This window comes from Ailuropoda melanoleuca, chromosome 7, assembly GCF_002007445.2.
Source record: "Ailuropoda melanoleuca isolate Jingjing chromosome 7, ASM200744v2, whole genome shotgun sequence".
Taxonomy (NCBI): Eukaryota; Metazoa; Chordata; class Mammalia; order Carnivora; family Ursidae; genus Ailuropoda; species Ailuropoda melanoleuca.
This window is the reverse complement of record NC_048224.1, coordinates 30,256,138-30,272,514: the sequence shown is the minus strand read 5'-3', so window position 1 is coordinate 30,272,514 and position 16,377 is coordinate 30,256,138. Positions and strand designations below refer to the sequence as shown.

Below are 16,377 nucleotides of genomic sequence, written 5' to 3'. Positions count from 1 at the left end.
CCCACCCCCTGGCGCACAGTCAAAAATCTATGTGTAACTTTTGACTCCCCCACAACTTAACTACTGATAGCCGGCTATTGACTAGAAGCCTTACCAGTAACAGTTGATAAGCACATATTTTATGTTACATATGTTATATTCTTATTATATTCGTATTTTTTGTTACATATATTCTTATGGTTACACCTAACTTCTTAGGTGTAATTTTATGTTACATATATTATATTCTTACAGTTACACCTAACTTCTAAGAAGAATATAATATTTTTGGTATTTCTAGGCTATGCACCTTCTGAGGCTTCCACATTGTTGCGGGTCTCTAAAAATTTTTCCAATGTATTTATTGAAAAAATAAAAACTGCTGATAAGTGGACCCACACAGTTCAAACCCATGTTGTTCAAGGGTCAGCTGTGTACTGAAGAACTAAAATAACAGGTTTGAAGTCATTTAGTCTGGGAGCACCCTTTATTGAATGTATCAATGAGTTAATATAGTATAATAGCTAACAATTAAGATAAGTAGTACAAAGAGTAGTAGTGTCTGTGTTTTTTAAGATAAACATACAATTTAGATAGTGCCCCAAATTACATGATCTTTTAAATTTAGTGGGTAAAACCCTGGAAAATGCTATAGCTGAATAAACAATGCTGCCATTCTTGTAGGCTCTCAAATGTTGAAATGAGTACATGCGGTGTTCTTGGTAGACGATTTGTTACTCTATGGTTTATTCAAGTTAAAAAATTTTTTTTGTTTAAACTTCCCTTGTCTTTGGAAATTACACTTTATCTTGTTCTTATTTGGTGTTTCTTAGATATCGTAGTAAGGTGTTATCCCGTTGGCTGGCTGGTTTACCATTGCAACTTGCTCATCTTGGTTCCCGAAATCCTGAGCTCTCAACACAGCTTATTGATATTATCCATACTGCGGCAGCACGAGCAAATAAAGAATTACTAAAAAGTTTACAAGCTTCTGCTCTGCGAATCTATGGTAAGAGTTTACCTGTGTAGGTAGCCATTGATCTACCCTGAATTAGGAAGGAAGTTTCTAAGGAGAACGCTTTAGGTTTGCCTTTCCTTTAAATTATTATAAATTGGTTATACCATGGTCAAATCGCCAAAACAAAATAAAATTTCAAACAGTAAATTCATTTTCAATAGTAAGTATTTTTTATTAGGATAGTTTTAGAAGGTTTAGTGGTTATAGATGCTTCTTGGATTCTTCAGTTGTCTTTTCAGCCACCTCCTATTCACAATTCAAAACTGATTAGGAATTTCAAAAAAATTCTTTTGAAGCTTTGGCAGCAAATTACTTCTTAATCGTAATGGATATCATGTGTGATATATGGATATATATGTATATATAATTTATATTTATTATTGAGATGTTTCAAAAAAATTCCTTTGAAGCTTTGGCAGCAAATTACTTAATCGTAATGGATATCATGTATGATATATGGATATATATGTATATAGAATTTATATTTATTATTGAGATGTAGTTCACATACCATAAAATTTGCCATTTTACAGTGTACATTTCAGTGTTTTTAACATATTCCCAAAGTTGTGCAATCTGTCTGATTCCAGAATATTTTTATCACCCTAAAAAAAAACTATACCCATTAGTAGTCCTTCCCCAGCTCCTGGCAGACAAATCTACTTTTCTGTCTCTATGGATTTGCCTGTTTTGAACATTTATTATAAGTGGAATTATATAATATGGGGCCTTTTGAATCTGGGTACTTAGTGTACTGTTTTCAGCATTCATGTACTGTAGCGTGTATGTATCTGAACTTTTTTTTATTGCTGAGTACTAGTATTCCATTGTATGGATCTTTCACTGATATTTATCCATTCATTAAGTGATGGACATTTGGTTTGGTTCCACCTTTTTGGGGTTATATTTTTAAGTCTGTTTTTTTCAGTATTGCTTATATGTAGTATCTTTTTGGTTTAAATTAGGTTGATGTTTTAACTGTCACTGTTTAGCAAAAGTGCATGTTTTTTACTGTTTTACTTTGTGTTCAATCCCTTTACCCCCATCGGAGTTCTTTCAAACATGACACTTGGATATTATGGAATTTTTACAGTGTTAAATGTATCTTTAAATAATGATTATGTTCATGTTTTACTTTAGAAAATAGTTTTAAGTTAAACATATACTTTATATAAAACTTTTTTTAGGTAGTTGATCTATTGGAATTCAGTTTAACACAGTAAAAAGTAATCTGCTTTATTGATTTAATCTCTATATGTCTTTTATAGTTGAATTTAATATGTGTACCTACCCCACTAGATCCACAAGAAGGCACTGTGGTGGTTCTCCCAGCAGAGTCTCAGCAGCGTTTGGTCCAGCTTGTATATTTTCTACCCAGTCTGCCTGCTGATTTACTTTCTCGGTTAAGCCGTTGCTGTATTATGGGAAGACTCAGTTCAAGTTTGGCTGCCATGCTTATCGGGATACTGCACATGAGGTAGCATCCTCAAGTGAGCTGTATTTGAAGTATATAGTCTTTTTCTCCATGCCTTTTACTGGCAGTGTGTAAACCACAGAACGCTTTTAAAGTTACATACTGCTACTAACTTCATTTGCTCTTAATGCAACAATTAAAACTGTTGATATTATTGTTAGATAAGCTCACTAAAGTAAGACTGTTTCAAGTTTTTTAATGATTTGTATAGATAGAAATTGTCTATAATTGTATTTGTATAGATTTATTCAGATTTGAAGTTATCAGAATCATGAAGTAAGGGTTCAGTGGCAGGTGAGAGTATTGTGCTTACTTAAATCCTTTGGTATTATGCAATTGTGATAACAGAGCTTCTTTTTGGAGACCTACAAATTTAATGTAGCTGTTGAAATACATACGTTTGTGGACTCAGACAAGGAATCACTTGAAATCTCTTTGTGGTTAAATATACATAATATAAAACCTAATCATTTTAACCAGTTTTAAGTGTACAATTAAGACTGTACAGTGGCATTAAGTATTTTCACATTGTTGTGTAACTAGCACCACTGTCCATCTCCAGAACTTTTCATCATTCCAAACTGAAACTCTGCATGCATTAAACAATAACTCATTCCCCCTGCCCCCAGCCCTATAGTAACCACTATTCTATCTCAATGCTTTTGATTATTCTAGGTACCTCTTATAAGTGGAATCATACACTTATAAGTGTCTCATTTCACTCAGCATAACTCTTCAAGGTTCATCCATGTTATATCATGTATCAGAATTTCCTTTTAAAGGCTGACTTAATGTTCCATTATATGTATATACTACCTTTTATTTATGTTAATGGACACTTGATTGTTTCTGTCTTTTGGCTATTGTGAATAATGCTGATTTGAACATTGCTGTGCAATTATCTGTTTGAGTTCTTGCTTTTAATTCTTTTGTCTATATACCCAGAAGTGGAATTGCTGGATCACATGGTAATGCTCTGATTTTTTGAGGAATTGCTATACTGTATTCCACAGCGGCTGTATCATTTTATTCCTAAAATTTTTTTTTTTTTAAAGATTTTATTTATTTATTCGACAGAGATAGAGACAGCCAGTGAGAGAGGGAACACAAGCAGGGGGGAGTGGGAGAGGAAGAAGCAGGCTCATAGCGAAGAGCCTGATGTGGGTCGATCCCATAACGCCGGGATCACGCCCTGAGCCGAAGGCAGACGCTCAACCGCTGTGCCACCCAGGCGCCCCTAAAATTTTTTTTTTTAGATTTTATTTATTAGAGAGCGTGTGCACAGGCAGGGGGGAGGGGTAGAGGGAGAGGGAGAAGCAGACTCCCCACTGAGCAGGGAGCCTGAGGTGGGACTCTATCCAAGGACCCTGGGATTATGACCTGAGCCTAAGAGTGGAAGGCAGACGCTTCACTGACTGAGCCACCCAGGCACCCCTACTCTTAAATGTTTTATGACCAATTAATACTGTTTCATATTGCAAGTGTTCAAAGTATCCTTAAACACCTTGTGTTTGTATTTTAGACATAATATTTTTATTATTTATTTATTTATGAAAGATTTTATTTTTTTAAGATTTTTTTATTTGTCAAGAGAGAGCAAGCGAGCACAGAGCAAGGGGGAGCAGTAGGCAGAGGGGGAGGGAGAAGCGGGCTTCCTGCTGAGCAAGGAGCCTGATGTGGGCTCGATTCCAGAACCCTGGGATCATGACCCGAGCCGAAGGCAGCCATTTAATCAGATGAGCCACCCAGGCACCCCAGGCATAATATTTCTAGTGTTCAATAATATTTATTACTGATTGTGGCTCATGGACAGGGTCTAATATGGTTTTAGGCAGGAATTGAAATCTAGGCTGTACCTAAAGGGTTTAAAGACGAACTTCCTTGTGGTTTCTTAACACATACAAATCCCCTAGCCCAGTTGAGTAGGAGTAGCTCACTTTATTAGACTTTCTTTAGCTTCTTTGACAGTCTGTTCTTACCAGTATAGGACATATGTTGGAATCTAGTCACTTAAAGTGTGATCCATAACTGATAACATTTCCTTTTAACAAAAGAGAGCTATCTGCAACGTGTTTATATGTGAAAATTCAGTGTTACATTTCTGTGTGCACGCGCGTTAGAGAATGACTTGGTCTTATTTTTAAGTATTTTAAGCATTTATTAGTTTCCCATGTTTTCCTTTGTTAGGTGAACAAAAAATTCTGCTCCTTGTCTAGTAAGCAATTATTTAATGTTGGGCCTTTAAAAAAAATTAAATTTTCTTTTTCTGTTCCTTAAGTGGTTTTGTGTTTATTAACTTCCAGTAGAGGGCACTCTGTTCCTTTGAAATAACTCGTGAAGGATTTGTTTTAAAATTGATTGAAAACAACAGTTTGAATACTTCTTGAAACCGATTCTCTTTGAAAGCTATATTTAATGTCTTTATCAACATCAGTTATGATTCACTTTGCTTAATAATTTTTGTCAAGGATGTTTTCAAATTTTTACTATTGTGGAGATTTGTGGTAACTTTTGAGAAGATAAATTTACAAATAATAGTATAGGGGTTCATAATCATTAACAGCAGATTGTCATTGTAATTAAAAGTCCACCAAGTTAAATTTTGCCTTTTAGCAGAGTTTATTAGACAGATTTCTTCTTCTGTAGGTGTATTGTTCCCATTCAAATTAATCTCTCTTTTGAATAATAATACAAAATTAGGACTTCTCAACTTTCTTGGGCCAATGACGTTTATCATTGTATCAGTTCCTAGATTCATAATTTAACAATGTTTGTTTCCTTCAGACATACGCTGGGTTATTTCATATCTGGTTTTCTCTTCAAAATATCCCTTTCTCTCCTCAGCCATGACTATAAACTAGCCAACTGTTTTTTATAATCTTCTCCCTGTACTATCATAATATCCCATCTATCTTGTGCACTGTTGCCAGATTAATTTTTCTGAAATAATTCCTTTAATTCTGATTTTTTTCTGTTAACATTAATTGGATTGTGAGATCAGGTTCAATTTAGGTTTTGTAGTTCTGACGCCGTTTGTCTTCATCACAGAGAGTTAACCCCAAAGAATATTAGTTTGTTCCATGTGTGAAAAACCCATCAAGTGAAAACTGTTGGTATTCATTTTATCTTTTGAAAAGTATACTTAGAGTTGCTGCCCCTACCTTTTTTATTGCCCACTTACAGTTTTTTAGTTTGACTTTTCCCCCCATAGCATTCTACTTGTATTTTTCCACTTGCTTTTGCTCATTCCTTACCCTTTCTGCCCTTAGTTTATTTTTAGCTAGATTGGGACACATAAGACATGAACTTTGAGAGGTAATCTGCATTGTTAGATAAAAATCTTTGACAAGGGAGAAATTTTGGCATTAAGAAATTTGGCTTTGGGTTTTTTCCTGCTCTGCCAGGAACAGATTCACTTTACTTCTTTTGCCCCATCTTACTCTCAAAAATATTCTGGCTTAAACAGTACATATGGTAATAATTTTATGGACATTATGATCTATTGCTTATCATTTGTTCGAAGTGGACCCTTCAGTGGATCTGCTACCGCTTCCAGCCACTGGATGGCACAGTTAATTCCTATTTTCACTCGGTTCAAAAACTTATTAGTTTGCTTTCTAAGTCTTCTTTCCATTGTGCATTTCTGACTTTCTTGTAACCTCTTACCTTCTGATATTCCTTTTGTAGTCCTTTGCTTATTGTAGGAATAATACTCACAAGGGTGTTTCCATTATTTTAACTCAACAAATTTAAAGAATATTAATAAATATAAACACAACTATTTTAACAGTAAAAAAAATTAAGTGCTTTTAATTGAATTAGAAGCTCCTAATTTTGTCATATATTTATTCGGATAGCTGTGATAAAATTTGTAGCCTCAGCTTGTTGGGTCTGATCATTCTCAGCATTCCCCCCCCTTTTTTTCCATATCTAAGACTGATATTTGCTGTGTTTTTCTTTAGCCTTAACTTGAAGAGAGTTTTTAAAGGAATCACTGGAAACTGATCCCATAGCAGGAACCAGATAATCCTCATTTAATGAGAAGCTGCTTTACATTTAGCTATTCCCTTAAGTACCCTACCAATATTTGAGTTGCACTATTATGAAGTAGGCCCAGTTAACAGCTTTGCAAGGTATAGGAACACATAATTATCATAGAGTGACTTTACAAGGAATATTCTTCACCTAATCAGGATAGGTTTTTAGTTAGGTAGGAAGCTGGAGCTTGTTTAAACTTAACTCATTTAAGTAAGCAGGTAAGACTATAAAAATCTAGTAGCAGCCATACCTACTACTGAAAAGGAAAGCTTCATCTTGGCTCCTTAGAGTCTGATTTTCAAGTGGTGTGGAAATTTTCTAGGTTACACCATATGTATGGACCAATTATGCTTTTTTATGAAAACTTTACATAAATATAAATATGTTAGAAGTTAAATTTTCCATATTACGGTACTTGAGCCCTTACATATAAAGTGAATATATACTATGGGTTTTTATGTTATTAATGCAGATTTTGTTTTCAATAAGGAAAAATTGTTATATACTGTTCTGTTTTTCTGGAGTCTTCAAGTTGGTCACTTCTGGTAATAATTATCCCATTGTTTATTGTAGATCATCGTTTTCTGGATGGAAGTATTCAGTTAAAGACTGGTTGATGAGTGATGTGGACTATTTCAGCTTCTTATTTTCAACACTTACAGGTAAAGACATTCACCTGCCAAAGTAAGGAAAAGCAAAACCTAGCATGAAAATTCTCCTAAGATTTGCTCTTAGCTCTTTGGGTCTGAGTTGTGAAGATGATAAATAATGTGGAAGTCTTTGAAGGAATATTTGTACCCTCCATTGCTGGGCTCTTGAGGCAGGGATATGCATGATTTATGTTTAAATTTCTCAGAGTACAAGTACTCTGGGGATTATTTGAATATCACATGATTATATTTTTCTTTCTTAGTCTTATTTCTCAACTTAATTATCTTCGTTTACAGTGAATTGGATATACTTGACTCTTCTTCAAAAAAGTTTTTTTTTAAGATTTTATTTGAGAGAGAGAGAGAAAGCACGAATGGGGGGAGGGGCAGAGGGAGAGGGAGAAGCAGGCTCCCTGCTGAGCAGGACTCTGGGATCATGACCTGAGCCAAAGGCAAACACTTAACTGACTGAGCCACCCAGGAGCCCCTGCTTGACTCTTTTTCACATAGCCAGATACAAACCCCATTGTATACTTCAAAAAACTGATGAACAAATATCCATCTTAAACATGTTTAAAATGTTCAACTTGATAGGAATGTACATCAGGTTTCGATTAGCCATTTTCTACATTTCATTTGCTCTCAAAGCAAAATCAGTAGATGAATTTAGAAATGGTGTAAGCTAGATGTATTACTATTGTTTTCAATGATTGTACTATTTCAGTATTTCTATTTTATATTTGAATAATGAAGATGAGATTATTTGAAATTTTCTGAAGACTTGAAGTTAGGAGACTTAATGGATAGGTTAAGTCAGACTCCAAAAAGAATTTGACAAAGGGCTGATAATGAGCTAAATCCAGCAAGATAAATATTGCGTACAAGGTAAATGTGTTTATTTGATAGTTTTGGATGTGCACATTTGAAATGGAAGGCACGGACTTTATGTTTTGTTTTTAAAGATCTTATTTATTCATTAGAGAGAGAGAGGGAGAGCACACAAACGGGGAGGGGCAGAGGGAGAGGGAGAAGCAGGCTTCCTGCCCAGCAGGGAGCCCAATGTGGGACTGGATTCCAGGACCCCGGGATCATGACCCGAGCTGCAAGCAGATGCTCAACCAACTAAGCCACCCAGGCACCCTAAGGACTTTGTTTTAATAGTAGTACCAGTCAGGTTTAGTAGTTTTGGAAAGCTCATTAGGAGTCAGTAGTGTGATGTGGCAAAACTACATGAAGACTCTTTAGGCTATGTCCTGGAAATACAGTGATCTGAACATCAAAGCAGACCGCATCGTTGGTATTCCGATCATTCTGAGCACTGTCTCTGTCATGTTGTCTCTGTAGATTAGATGAAGTGTAATAGGGATAGTAAGAGAATCAATTTTGTTGTATAAGGTATAGTTGAAGGAACTATACATGTATTATTTTACAAAATCCAGAAAGGTTTAGGAGGGATAGAGTAGTTTTAAAGTATTGGAAGGGCTATTATATAAGAAAATATAGAGATAGTATATGTATGAAGTCATACATCATTTTAATTGTTGATTTGCAATTTTAAACCTACCATTAAGGGGAAAGCGTATGCCTTTCACATTTTTTTTTTTTAAAGTAAAAGTGGTAAAGTTCCTAATATAAGTGGTAAAACACTGTGTCTTGGTGTATCATATATTGGGTCAGATCACATCCTTTGTGTACATAATTTATATGAATTTTACTATCTCCATTGCTAGCAATTCATTTTTTCAAATACATGAAGAAATTCAAAGAAAACAAAGTAGCTTGAATAATTATTTAACTTGAAGATACATGTAATCTCTATTTTTAAAAGATATGAAGAATATCATTTACTTTGTGATTTATTTTTTTAAATTGTCTTTCTTTACACCCATATCAGGGTTTTCAAAAGAAGAGTTGACTTGGCTTCAGAGCCTTCGAGGAGTTCCTCATGTCATCCAGACACAACTTTCCCCTGTATTTCTTTACCTTACCGACTTGGATCAATTTTTACATCATTGGGATGTAACAGAGGTAATAGTGCATTTAAAAAGAAACTCATGATTATTAAAATTCTGTTAATCAACCACTGATTGTTACTATATATTAGGATTGCTTTAAAGGAGGTACTCTTAGAGATAAAGAATAGTATCAGACATGATCCATGTTCTGAGAGTGCTTATGATCTTGGATAGGAGATCTGTGTTTCTAAAAGAGAAGTGTTTTTCAATTACAGGTTGCGCTACTGGAATAGAATAAATAATTTGAATGGTAGAGACAGATTTATTTTCTTTTATCTAGTATGGAGTAGATAAGATAGATGCTTCTATGTAAAAGGGAGAATTTGACTCAGGTATTGAAGGATGAGTAAGACTACTTGGATTTGGTGTCCTCGAAGGTGGTGTTTTTAAAAAAAAAAAACAAGATTATTCTACAGTTCCTTTGGTTTTGAGAATTAGTACATAGTTTGTTAATTTAAAACCCTCACTTTCATTAAGTTTTAAAGTTCAACCTGCAAACCTTATTTTTAAAATAAATATAATAAATTTAAGCCATCTTTAAAAATGGGACTTTTGTTATATTTTTACAAACTTAGTTAAAATTTTAAACCATTTAAATAACTTAGTATATTCACTAATTGTCAAGTAGTTCAGTTTTCTGACAGTCCTTTGCAAATGTTAAATATTAAATATATAATAAATTAAACTTTATAAATCTTAAAAATCAAATTAAAATCACAAGTTTAAATTCTAAATTAAATACATGTTTTAAATTGGAATTATTATTTTTTTTTTTTTAAGATTTTATTTATTTATTCAACAGAGATAGAGACAGCCAGCGAGAGAGGGAACACAAGCAGGGGGGAGTGGGAGAGGAAGAAGCAGGCTCATAGCGGAGGAGCCTGATATGGGGCTCGATCCCATAACGCCGGGATCACGCCCTGAGCCGAAGGCAGTCGCTTAACCGCTGTGCCACCCAGGCGCCCCTTAAATTGGAATTATTAGGCTGAACTTTGACCCTAATAGGCCAAATTGTCGTACCTGTTAAAATATGTACACTAAATATGCAAGAACATCATAAATATTGATACTGTGGGATTTGATTCTCTAAGATATTTCTATAATAATTAATTTCTATTATTTATTTCTTTAGTTTCCCTCCCTGCATGAAAAATGCTTACCCAGTAAGAATGCACTTACGTCGTCTCAAGTAATTTTGGTTTCGAACCTTTTCTTCAAATTCTGATGTTATGTTCTCTGCTGGCTAATTTTCTTTTAATGATTCAGAAGGCCTCTGGTGAGGACACTGACTATAATCTTTTTTTATAGTTTGTAATTGCTAGTCCAAAAGGTTTTTTGTTTTGTTTTGTTTTTTTAAACCTCTTTGTCATTGTTCTCAATAAGGTAGTCTCCAGATTCAAGTTACAACCTACTTCTGTTTTGTTGATACATCAGTTGAGTTTATTCAACTGATCTGTTATTTACTTCCTTCATTCTATTCTGAATATCCTTAGTATTTTTCCTATCTGTTAGGACTGTACCTTTTATAGATATTTAATACACTTACCACCTGGCTTTTTTTGACTCTCATCACAATACTTAAGTATGCCAGTTATATCTATCTTCTCTTTATTGCCATAATGCTGGTACTAATTTTATATGTAAGTTCTTCAAAAATGCTTGATTTTGACAAGTGAAAAGAAATAATGAATTGGTTTAGCATTTGAAATTTTATCTACTCTATAGTAAATGAAGAGAGCTAAAACAGGTCTCCTGAGGTGAAGACCTTGAATACGGGATTGGTGGGGTTGGGCTTGCCAACAATAGTAAGAGTTTTTTCTTCTTAATTTTTAAAAAAATTATTGTATTTTTAAAAGATTTTATTTTTATTTGAGAGAGAGAGAGAGCACGCATGCAGGGGGAGGGACAGAGGGAGAGGGAGAAGCAGGCTCCCCGCTGAGCAGGGAGCCTGATGTGGGGCTCGGTCCCAGGACCCTGGGATCATGACCTGTGCTGGAGGCAGGTGCTTAACTGACTGAGCCACCCAGGGGCCCCAGTAAGAGTAGTTTTAAAGGACAGATTGTATCTAATGTATTTAAACCATGATGATATATTTGAGAAAGCACTCTATGGGGATTAGTGGACTCCCTGTTCTAGGCATAGATTTGCCATTGTCTAGTTTTGTAACATGGACAAGTCATATAACCTTTATCTGATAATTTAAATTTTTCATAAGCACATCATCTATGTAAAGCCAAGATAAAATTGTCATAAAAATATTATCAGCTGTATTTCTGAAGGAACACTTGGCGAGGACGTGTATTAAACTTCCAGGTTCCAGGTTGCTGTCTTTGAAATGTTAAGACATAATTAGGAAAAATCTGAAAGACACGTTTTTGTTTTTGAAGTTCTTAAGCGGAGATTTCAGTTTTCTTTTGGATAAATTTTGTTATTTAAGTTGGCCTTTTCATGTAAAAATATTTGAAAATACACATAGTTTTTGACATCCTTAGTGTAAAATTTTATTTTTAATTATTTCCTTTGACCAAGTTATTAGGACAGTGGGATTGCTCAGTTTTGTGATTTTACCTGCCTAGGCCAAAGTGATTTTTTCTTTTTAATCAGACTTTTTTTAGTAGGTATTATTCACAAAATACAATTCAGAATGGAAGATAATAAATTCTTCTTCCATTCCCTCTCAGCCACCCATTTTTACTTCCCAGTTTCTAAATACATTCTTTTAGATATCTTCTGTCTTCACAAAGTGACTAAATATATTATTTTGGTTTTCTTTTATAGAAATGACATAGTTTGTCCACTAATCTGGACCTTGACATTTTCATTTAGTATCTTTGTGAATATTCCTTCTGAGCACTGAAGGAAGAATTGTGTGATCTTCCTGTTAATGATGGAAACTGTAGTTAACAGGGAAAGATCACAAAGGAAACAGGAATCTCTGTACAGAGATACCTTTTACAAATGGAGACTTCTATTCCAGAGGCAATGAAAGGTTTTAAGGTTAATATTAATTGTCATTTACCAAATATTGGATGGTTGTAAAAGAATGTTTTTTAGCATGGATAAGCTCTGAATAATAAGACATAAATCCAGTTTAAGAAATAGAACAGTTTTGGGGCGCCTGGGTGGTGCAGTCGTTAAGTGTCTGCTTTGGCTCAGTGTGTGATCCTGGCCTTCTGGGATCGAGCCCCACATCAGGCTGCTCCGCTGGGAGCCTGCTTCTTCCTCTCCCACTCCCCCTGCTTGTGTTCCATCTTTCACTGCCTGTCTCTCTCTCTGTCAAATAAATAAATAAAAATCTTAAAAAAAAAGAAATAGAACAGTTTTATTATTATTTTTTAATTTTAAAAGATTTATTTATTTTAGAGAGAGAGTGAAGGGAGGGGCAGAGGGAGAGAATCCTCAAGCAGACTCTCCTGCCGAGTGTGGAGCCCGACATGGGGCTTGATCCCATGACCCATGAGATCATGACCTGAGCTGAAATCAAGAGTTAGACACGTAACCAACTGAGCCACCCAGGTGCCCCTGACCATTTTTATTTTTGAAACCCCTGTGTGTCTTTCCCTTTCCCTTCAGAGTTAACACTATTTTAAGTTTTGTTTATTATATTCTTGTTTCTTTATACTTCTACCATATTAGCACATAACTCCAAACTATATTGTTTAAATTTACATTGTATTAAACTTTTAAAAAGTGAAATATTTTTCAGTAATTTGCTTTTTCATATACTCTTTATGTTATTAAGGAGGGCATGTGATGTAATGAGCCCCGGGTGTTATATAAGACTAATGAATCACTGAACTCTACCTCTGAAATGAATAATAAACTACATGTCAATTAATTGATTTTAAATAAATGTAAAAAAATAAAGTTATCTATAGTTAATGTGTAAGCAGTTGTTCATTGTTTTCATTCCTGTGTGGTATCCTATTGTAGTAAGGTGCCATGATTCATTGTTTTCATAGTTTGAGTATTTTTAGCATTCATCTCCAACTTGGCATATTAGCTGTGCCTCTTTATGTTTTTAGGTGTTTGCTCTTTAACTTAAGACAGCGTACCTTCAAACTATACTATATCACTTGATACCGTAATATAATGTGTAATGATATTATATAAGGTCATTCTTATGTTTGTTTTTCCGTATATAATATCTTTTTTTTTCTCTATATGTTTTTTCTTCCCACATATTTTCAGGGTAATCCTTTTATCACTTTCTTCAGCAGTTTGATTGTGTTAATGCCTTGGTGGTCTTTTCTTTTCTTTTCTTTTCTTTTCTTTTCTTTTCTTTTCTTTTCTTTTCTTTCTTTCTTTCTTTCTTTCTTTCTTTCTTTCTTTCTTTTCTTTTCTTTCTGTCTTTCTGTCTTTCTGTCTTTCTTGTCTTTCTTGTCTTTCTTGTCTTTCCTTGTCAGAGAGAGAGAGCACAAGTAGGGGGAGCAGCAGGCAGAGGGAGAAGCAGGCTCCCCCCTGAGCAAGGAGCCGGATGTGGTACTCCCTCCCAGGACCCCTGGGATCATGACCTGAGCTGAAGGCAGACTCTTAACCAACTGAGCCACCCAAATGCCCCCCCCTTTTTAATAGCTTGATGTTTGCTGAATGTTTTTTTTAGGCTTATAATTTATTGTGTTGGGGAAAAAATATCAGTCATTCCTTCAAAAAAATGTTTTGGGTCCCCTTCTTTGGACTCCCAGTTATGTGTATGTTAGAGTCTTGACATTTTCCTGTAGGTCTTTGAGACTTCTTTTTTAAACACTTATCCCGTTTCTTCAGAAAGTATGCTGTCTTCAAGTTCTTCACTGATCTTTTCTGCATTATCTGATCTCTTAAGTCCAACCAAAGAATTTTTTAATTAAGTTTTTTTTTTTTTTTTTAGAGCAGTTCTAAGTTCACAGAAAAATTGAAACGAAGGAACAGGTATTTCCCCTGTACAATCCCTCCCCCCACACATGTATAGCCTCTTCCATTATCAACATCCCCCACCAGAGTGGTACATTTGCTACAATTAATGATTCTATATTGATGTAATTACCCAAAGTGTACAGTTTGCATTATGGTTCACTCTTGACATTATACATTTTATGGATCTGGACAAAGGTGTAATGCCACATTATCCATTAATTTCATACAGAGAGTGTCTTTTTGCCCTAAAATCCTTTGTGCTCTGCCTGCTCATCCTCTCCTCCATGCTCCCCAACCCCCGACAGCCACTGGTTTTTTTACTGTCTATAGTTTTTCCTTTTCCAGAATGTCATATATTGGAACTGTACAAGATATAGCCTTTTCAGATTGGCTGTTACTTTCACTTAGTAATATTCTTTAAGTTTCCTCCATGTTTTTTCATGGCTTCATGGCTCATTGCTTTTTAGTGCTGAATAATACTGCATTGATGTACCAGTTTATCTGGTCACTGACTGAAGAACATCTTTTTTGCTTCCAAATTTCGGTAATTATGAATAAAGCTGTATAGGTTTATAGACATCCATGTGTAGGTTTTTGTGTAGACGTGTTTTCAACTCCTTTGGGTAAATACCAAGGAAACGGTTGCTGGATCATATGGTAAGAGTGTGTTTAATTTTGTAAGGAACACCACACTGTCTTCCAAAGTGGTTGTACCGTTTTGCAGTCGTACCAGCAGTGAGTATCTGTTGCTCCAGATCTTTGCCAGCATTTGGTGTCAGTGTTTTGGATTTTGGCCATTCTAATAGGTGTGTAGCATCTCATTATTTAATTTTGATTTCCCTGATAACATATGATGTGGAGCATCTTTCATATGTTTATTTGCCATGTCTTTGGTGAGATTATCTGTTACGGTCTTTGTCCCATATTTTAATTGGGTTTTCTTGTTGAGTTTTAAGTGTTCTTTGAATATTTTAGGTAAGAGTACTTTATCAGATATGTCTTTTTTGGGGCGCCTGGGTGGCTCAGTCGGTTAAATGTCTGCCTTTGGCTCGGGTCATGATCCCAGGGTCCTGAGATCGAGCCTCACGTCGGGCTCCCTATTCAGCTGAGAGCCTGCGTCTCCCTCTCCCTCTGCTTGCTGCTCTGCCTACTTATGCTCTCCTATCTCTCTGTCAAATAAATAAATAAAATCTTTGCAAAGGACTTATCTTTTTTTTTTTTTTTAAGATTTTCTCCCAGTCTTTGGCTTCTCTGTTCATACTCTTGACATTATCTTTTGCAGAGCAGAATTATTTAATTTTAATGAAGTCCAGCTTATGTATTTCTTTCCTGCATTGTGCTTTTGGTGTTTGTATCTAAAAAGTCATCACCATACTAAAGGTCATTTAGGTTTTTCCTCCTTTGTTATCTTCTAAGTCAGTTATAGTTTTGTATTTTGCATTTTACATTGAGGTTTGTTTTCCATTCTGAGTTAATTTTTGTGAAGAGTGTACATTTATTTACATATTAATTGTTAAACACCATTTGTTGAAAAGCCTGTCTTTGCTTCATTGTCAGAGATCACTTGACTTGGTGGTCTGTCTGTTGTTGCTGGGTACTCTATTCTGTTCCATTAATCTCTTTGTTCTTTCACCAGTACTGTAGTATCTTGATTACTGTAGCTTTATAGTAATTTATGAAGTTGGGTGGTGTCAATCCTTTAACTTTGTTCTTTTCCTTCAATACTGTGTTGGCTGTTCTGGGTTTCTTGCCTGTTTAAATAAACTTTAGAATCAATTTGTTGATATCCACAAAATGATTTCCTGGGATTTTGTTTGGATTTGCATTGAATCTATAGATCAAGTTGGGAAGAACTGACATTGTGACATTATTGAGTCTGTCTATCTCATGAACATGAAATACCTCCATTTATTTAATTCTTTGATTTCATTAGAATTTGTAGTTTTCCTCATACAGATCTTGTACATATTTTGTTAGGTTTATATCTAAGTATTTCTGTTTTGGGGGGTGCTAATGTAAATTTAATTTCGAATTCCATTTGTTCATTGTTGGTTTTTGGGAAGTGATGGACTTTTATGTATTTACATTGTATCCTGTAACCTTGCTGTAATTACTTATTAGTTCCAGGAATTTTTTTGTCAGTTGTTAAAGATTTTCTGCATAGGTAATAATGTCATTTATAAACAAAGACCAACAAGTGAATTTTAAACTTTAGATAATGTCTTTTTTATCTCTGCTTTCTTCTCTTAACTTTTTTTTTTTTAAAGTAATCTCTATACCCTACATGGGGTTCAAACCTACAACCCCAAG

At 34.7% G+C, this 16,377-nt stretch overlaps 1 protein-coding gene across 2 annotated transcripts in view; it reads left to right on the top strand.

Moving 5' to 3' along the window:
• Positions 1-16,377, top strand: part of TEX10 (testis expressed 10) — a 56,784-nt gene that overhangs the window by 26,031 nt on the left and 14,376 nt on the right. Inside the window, exons 7-11 of one of the 2 annotated variants that reach the window (XM_034664205.1) lie at positions 813-988; positions 2,297-2,474; positions 7,083-7,171; positions 9,054-9,187; positions 10,307-12,377. In XM_034664205.1, coding sequence (XP_034520096.1) covers positions 813-988; positions 2,297-2,474; positions 7,083-7,171; positions 9,054-9,187; positions 10,307-10,399 — 670 coding nt within the window. In that variant the 3' untranslated portion in view covers positions 10,400-12,377. Of the gene's footprint in view, positions 1-812; positions 989-2,296; positions 2,475-7,082; positions 7,172-9,053; positions 9,188-10,306; positions 12,378-16,377 lie in introns of those variants that run through there. The other variant, XM_002928092.4, reaches the window with a different exon arrangement.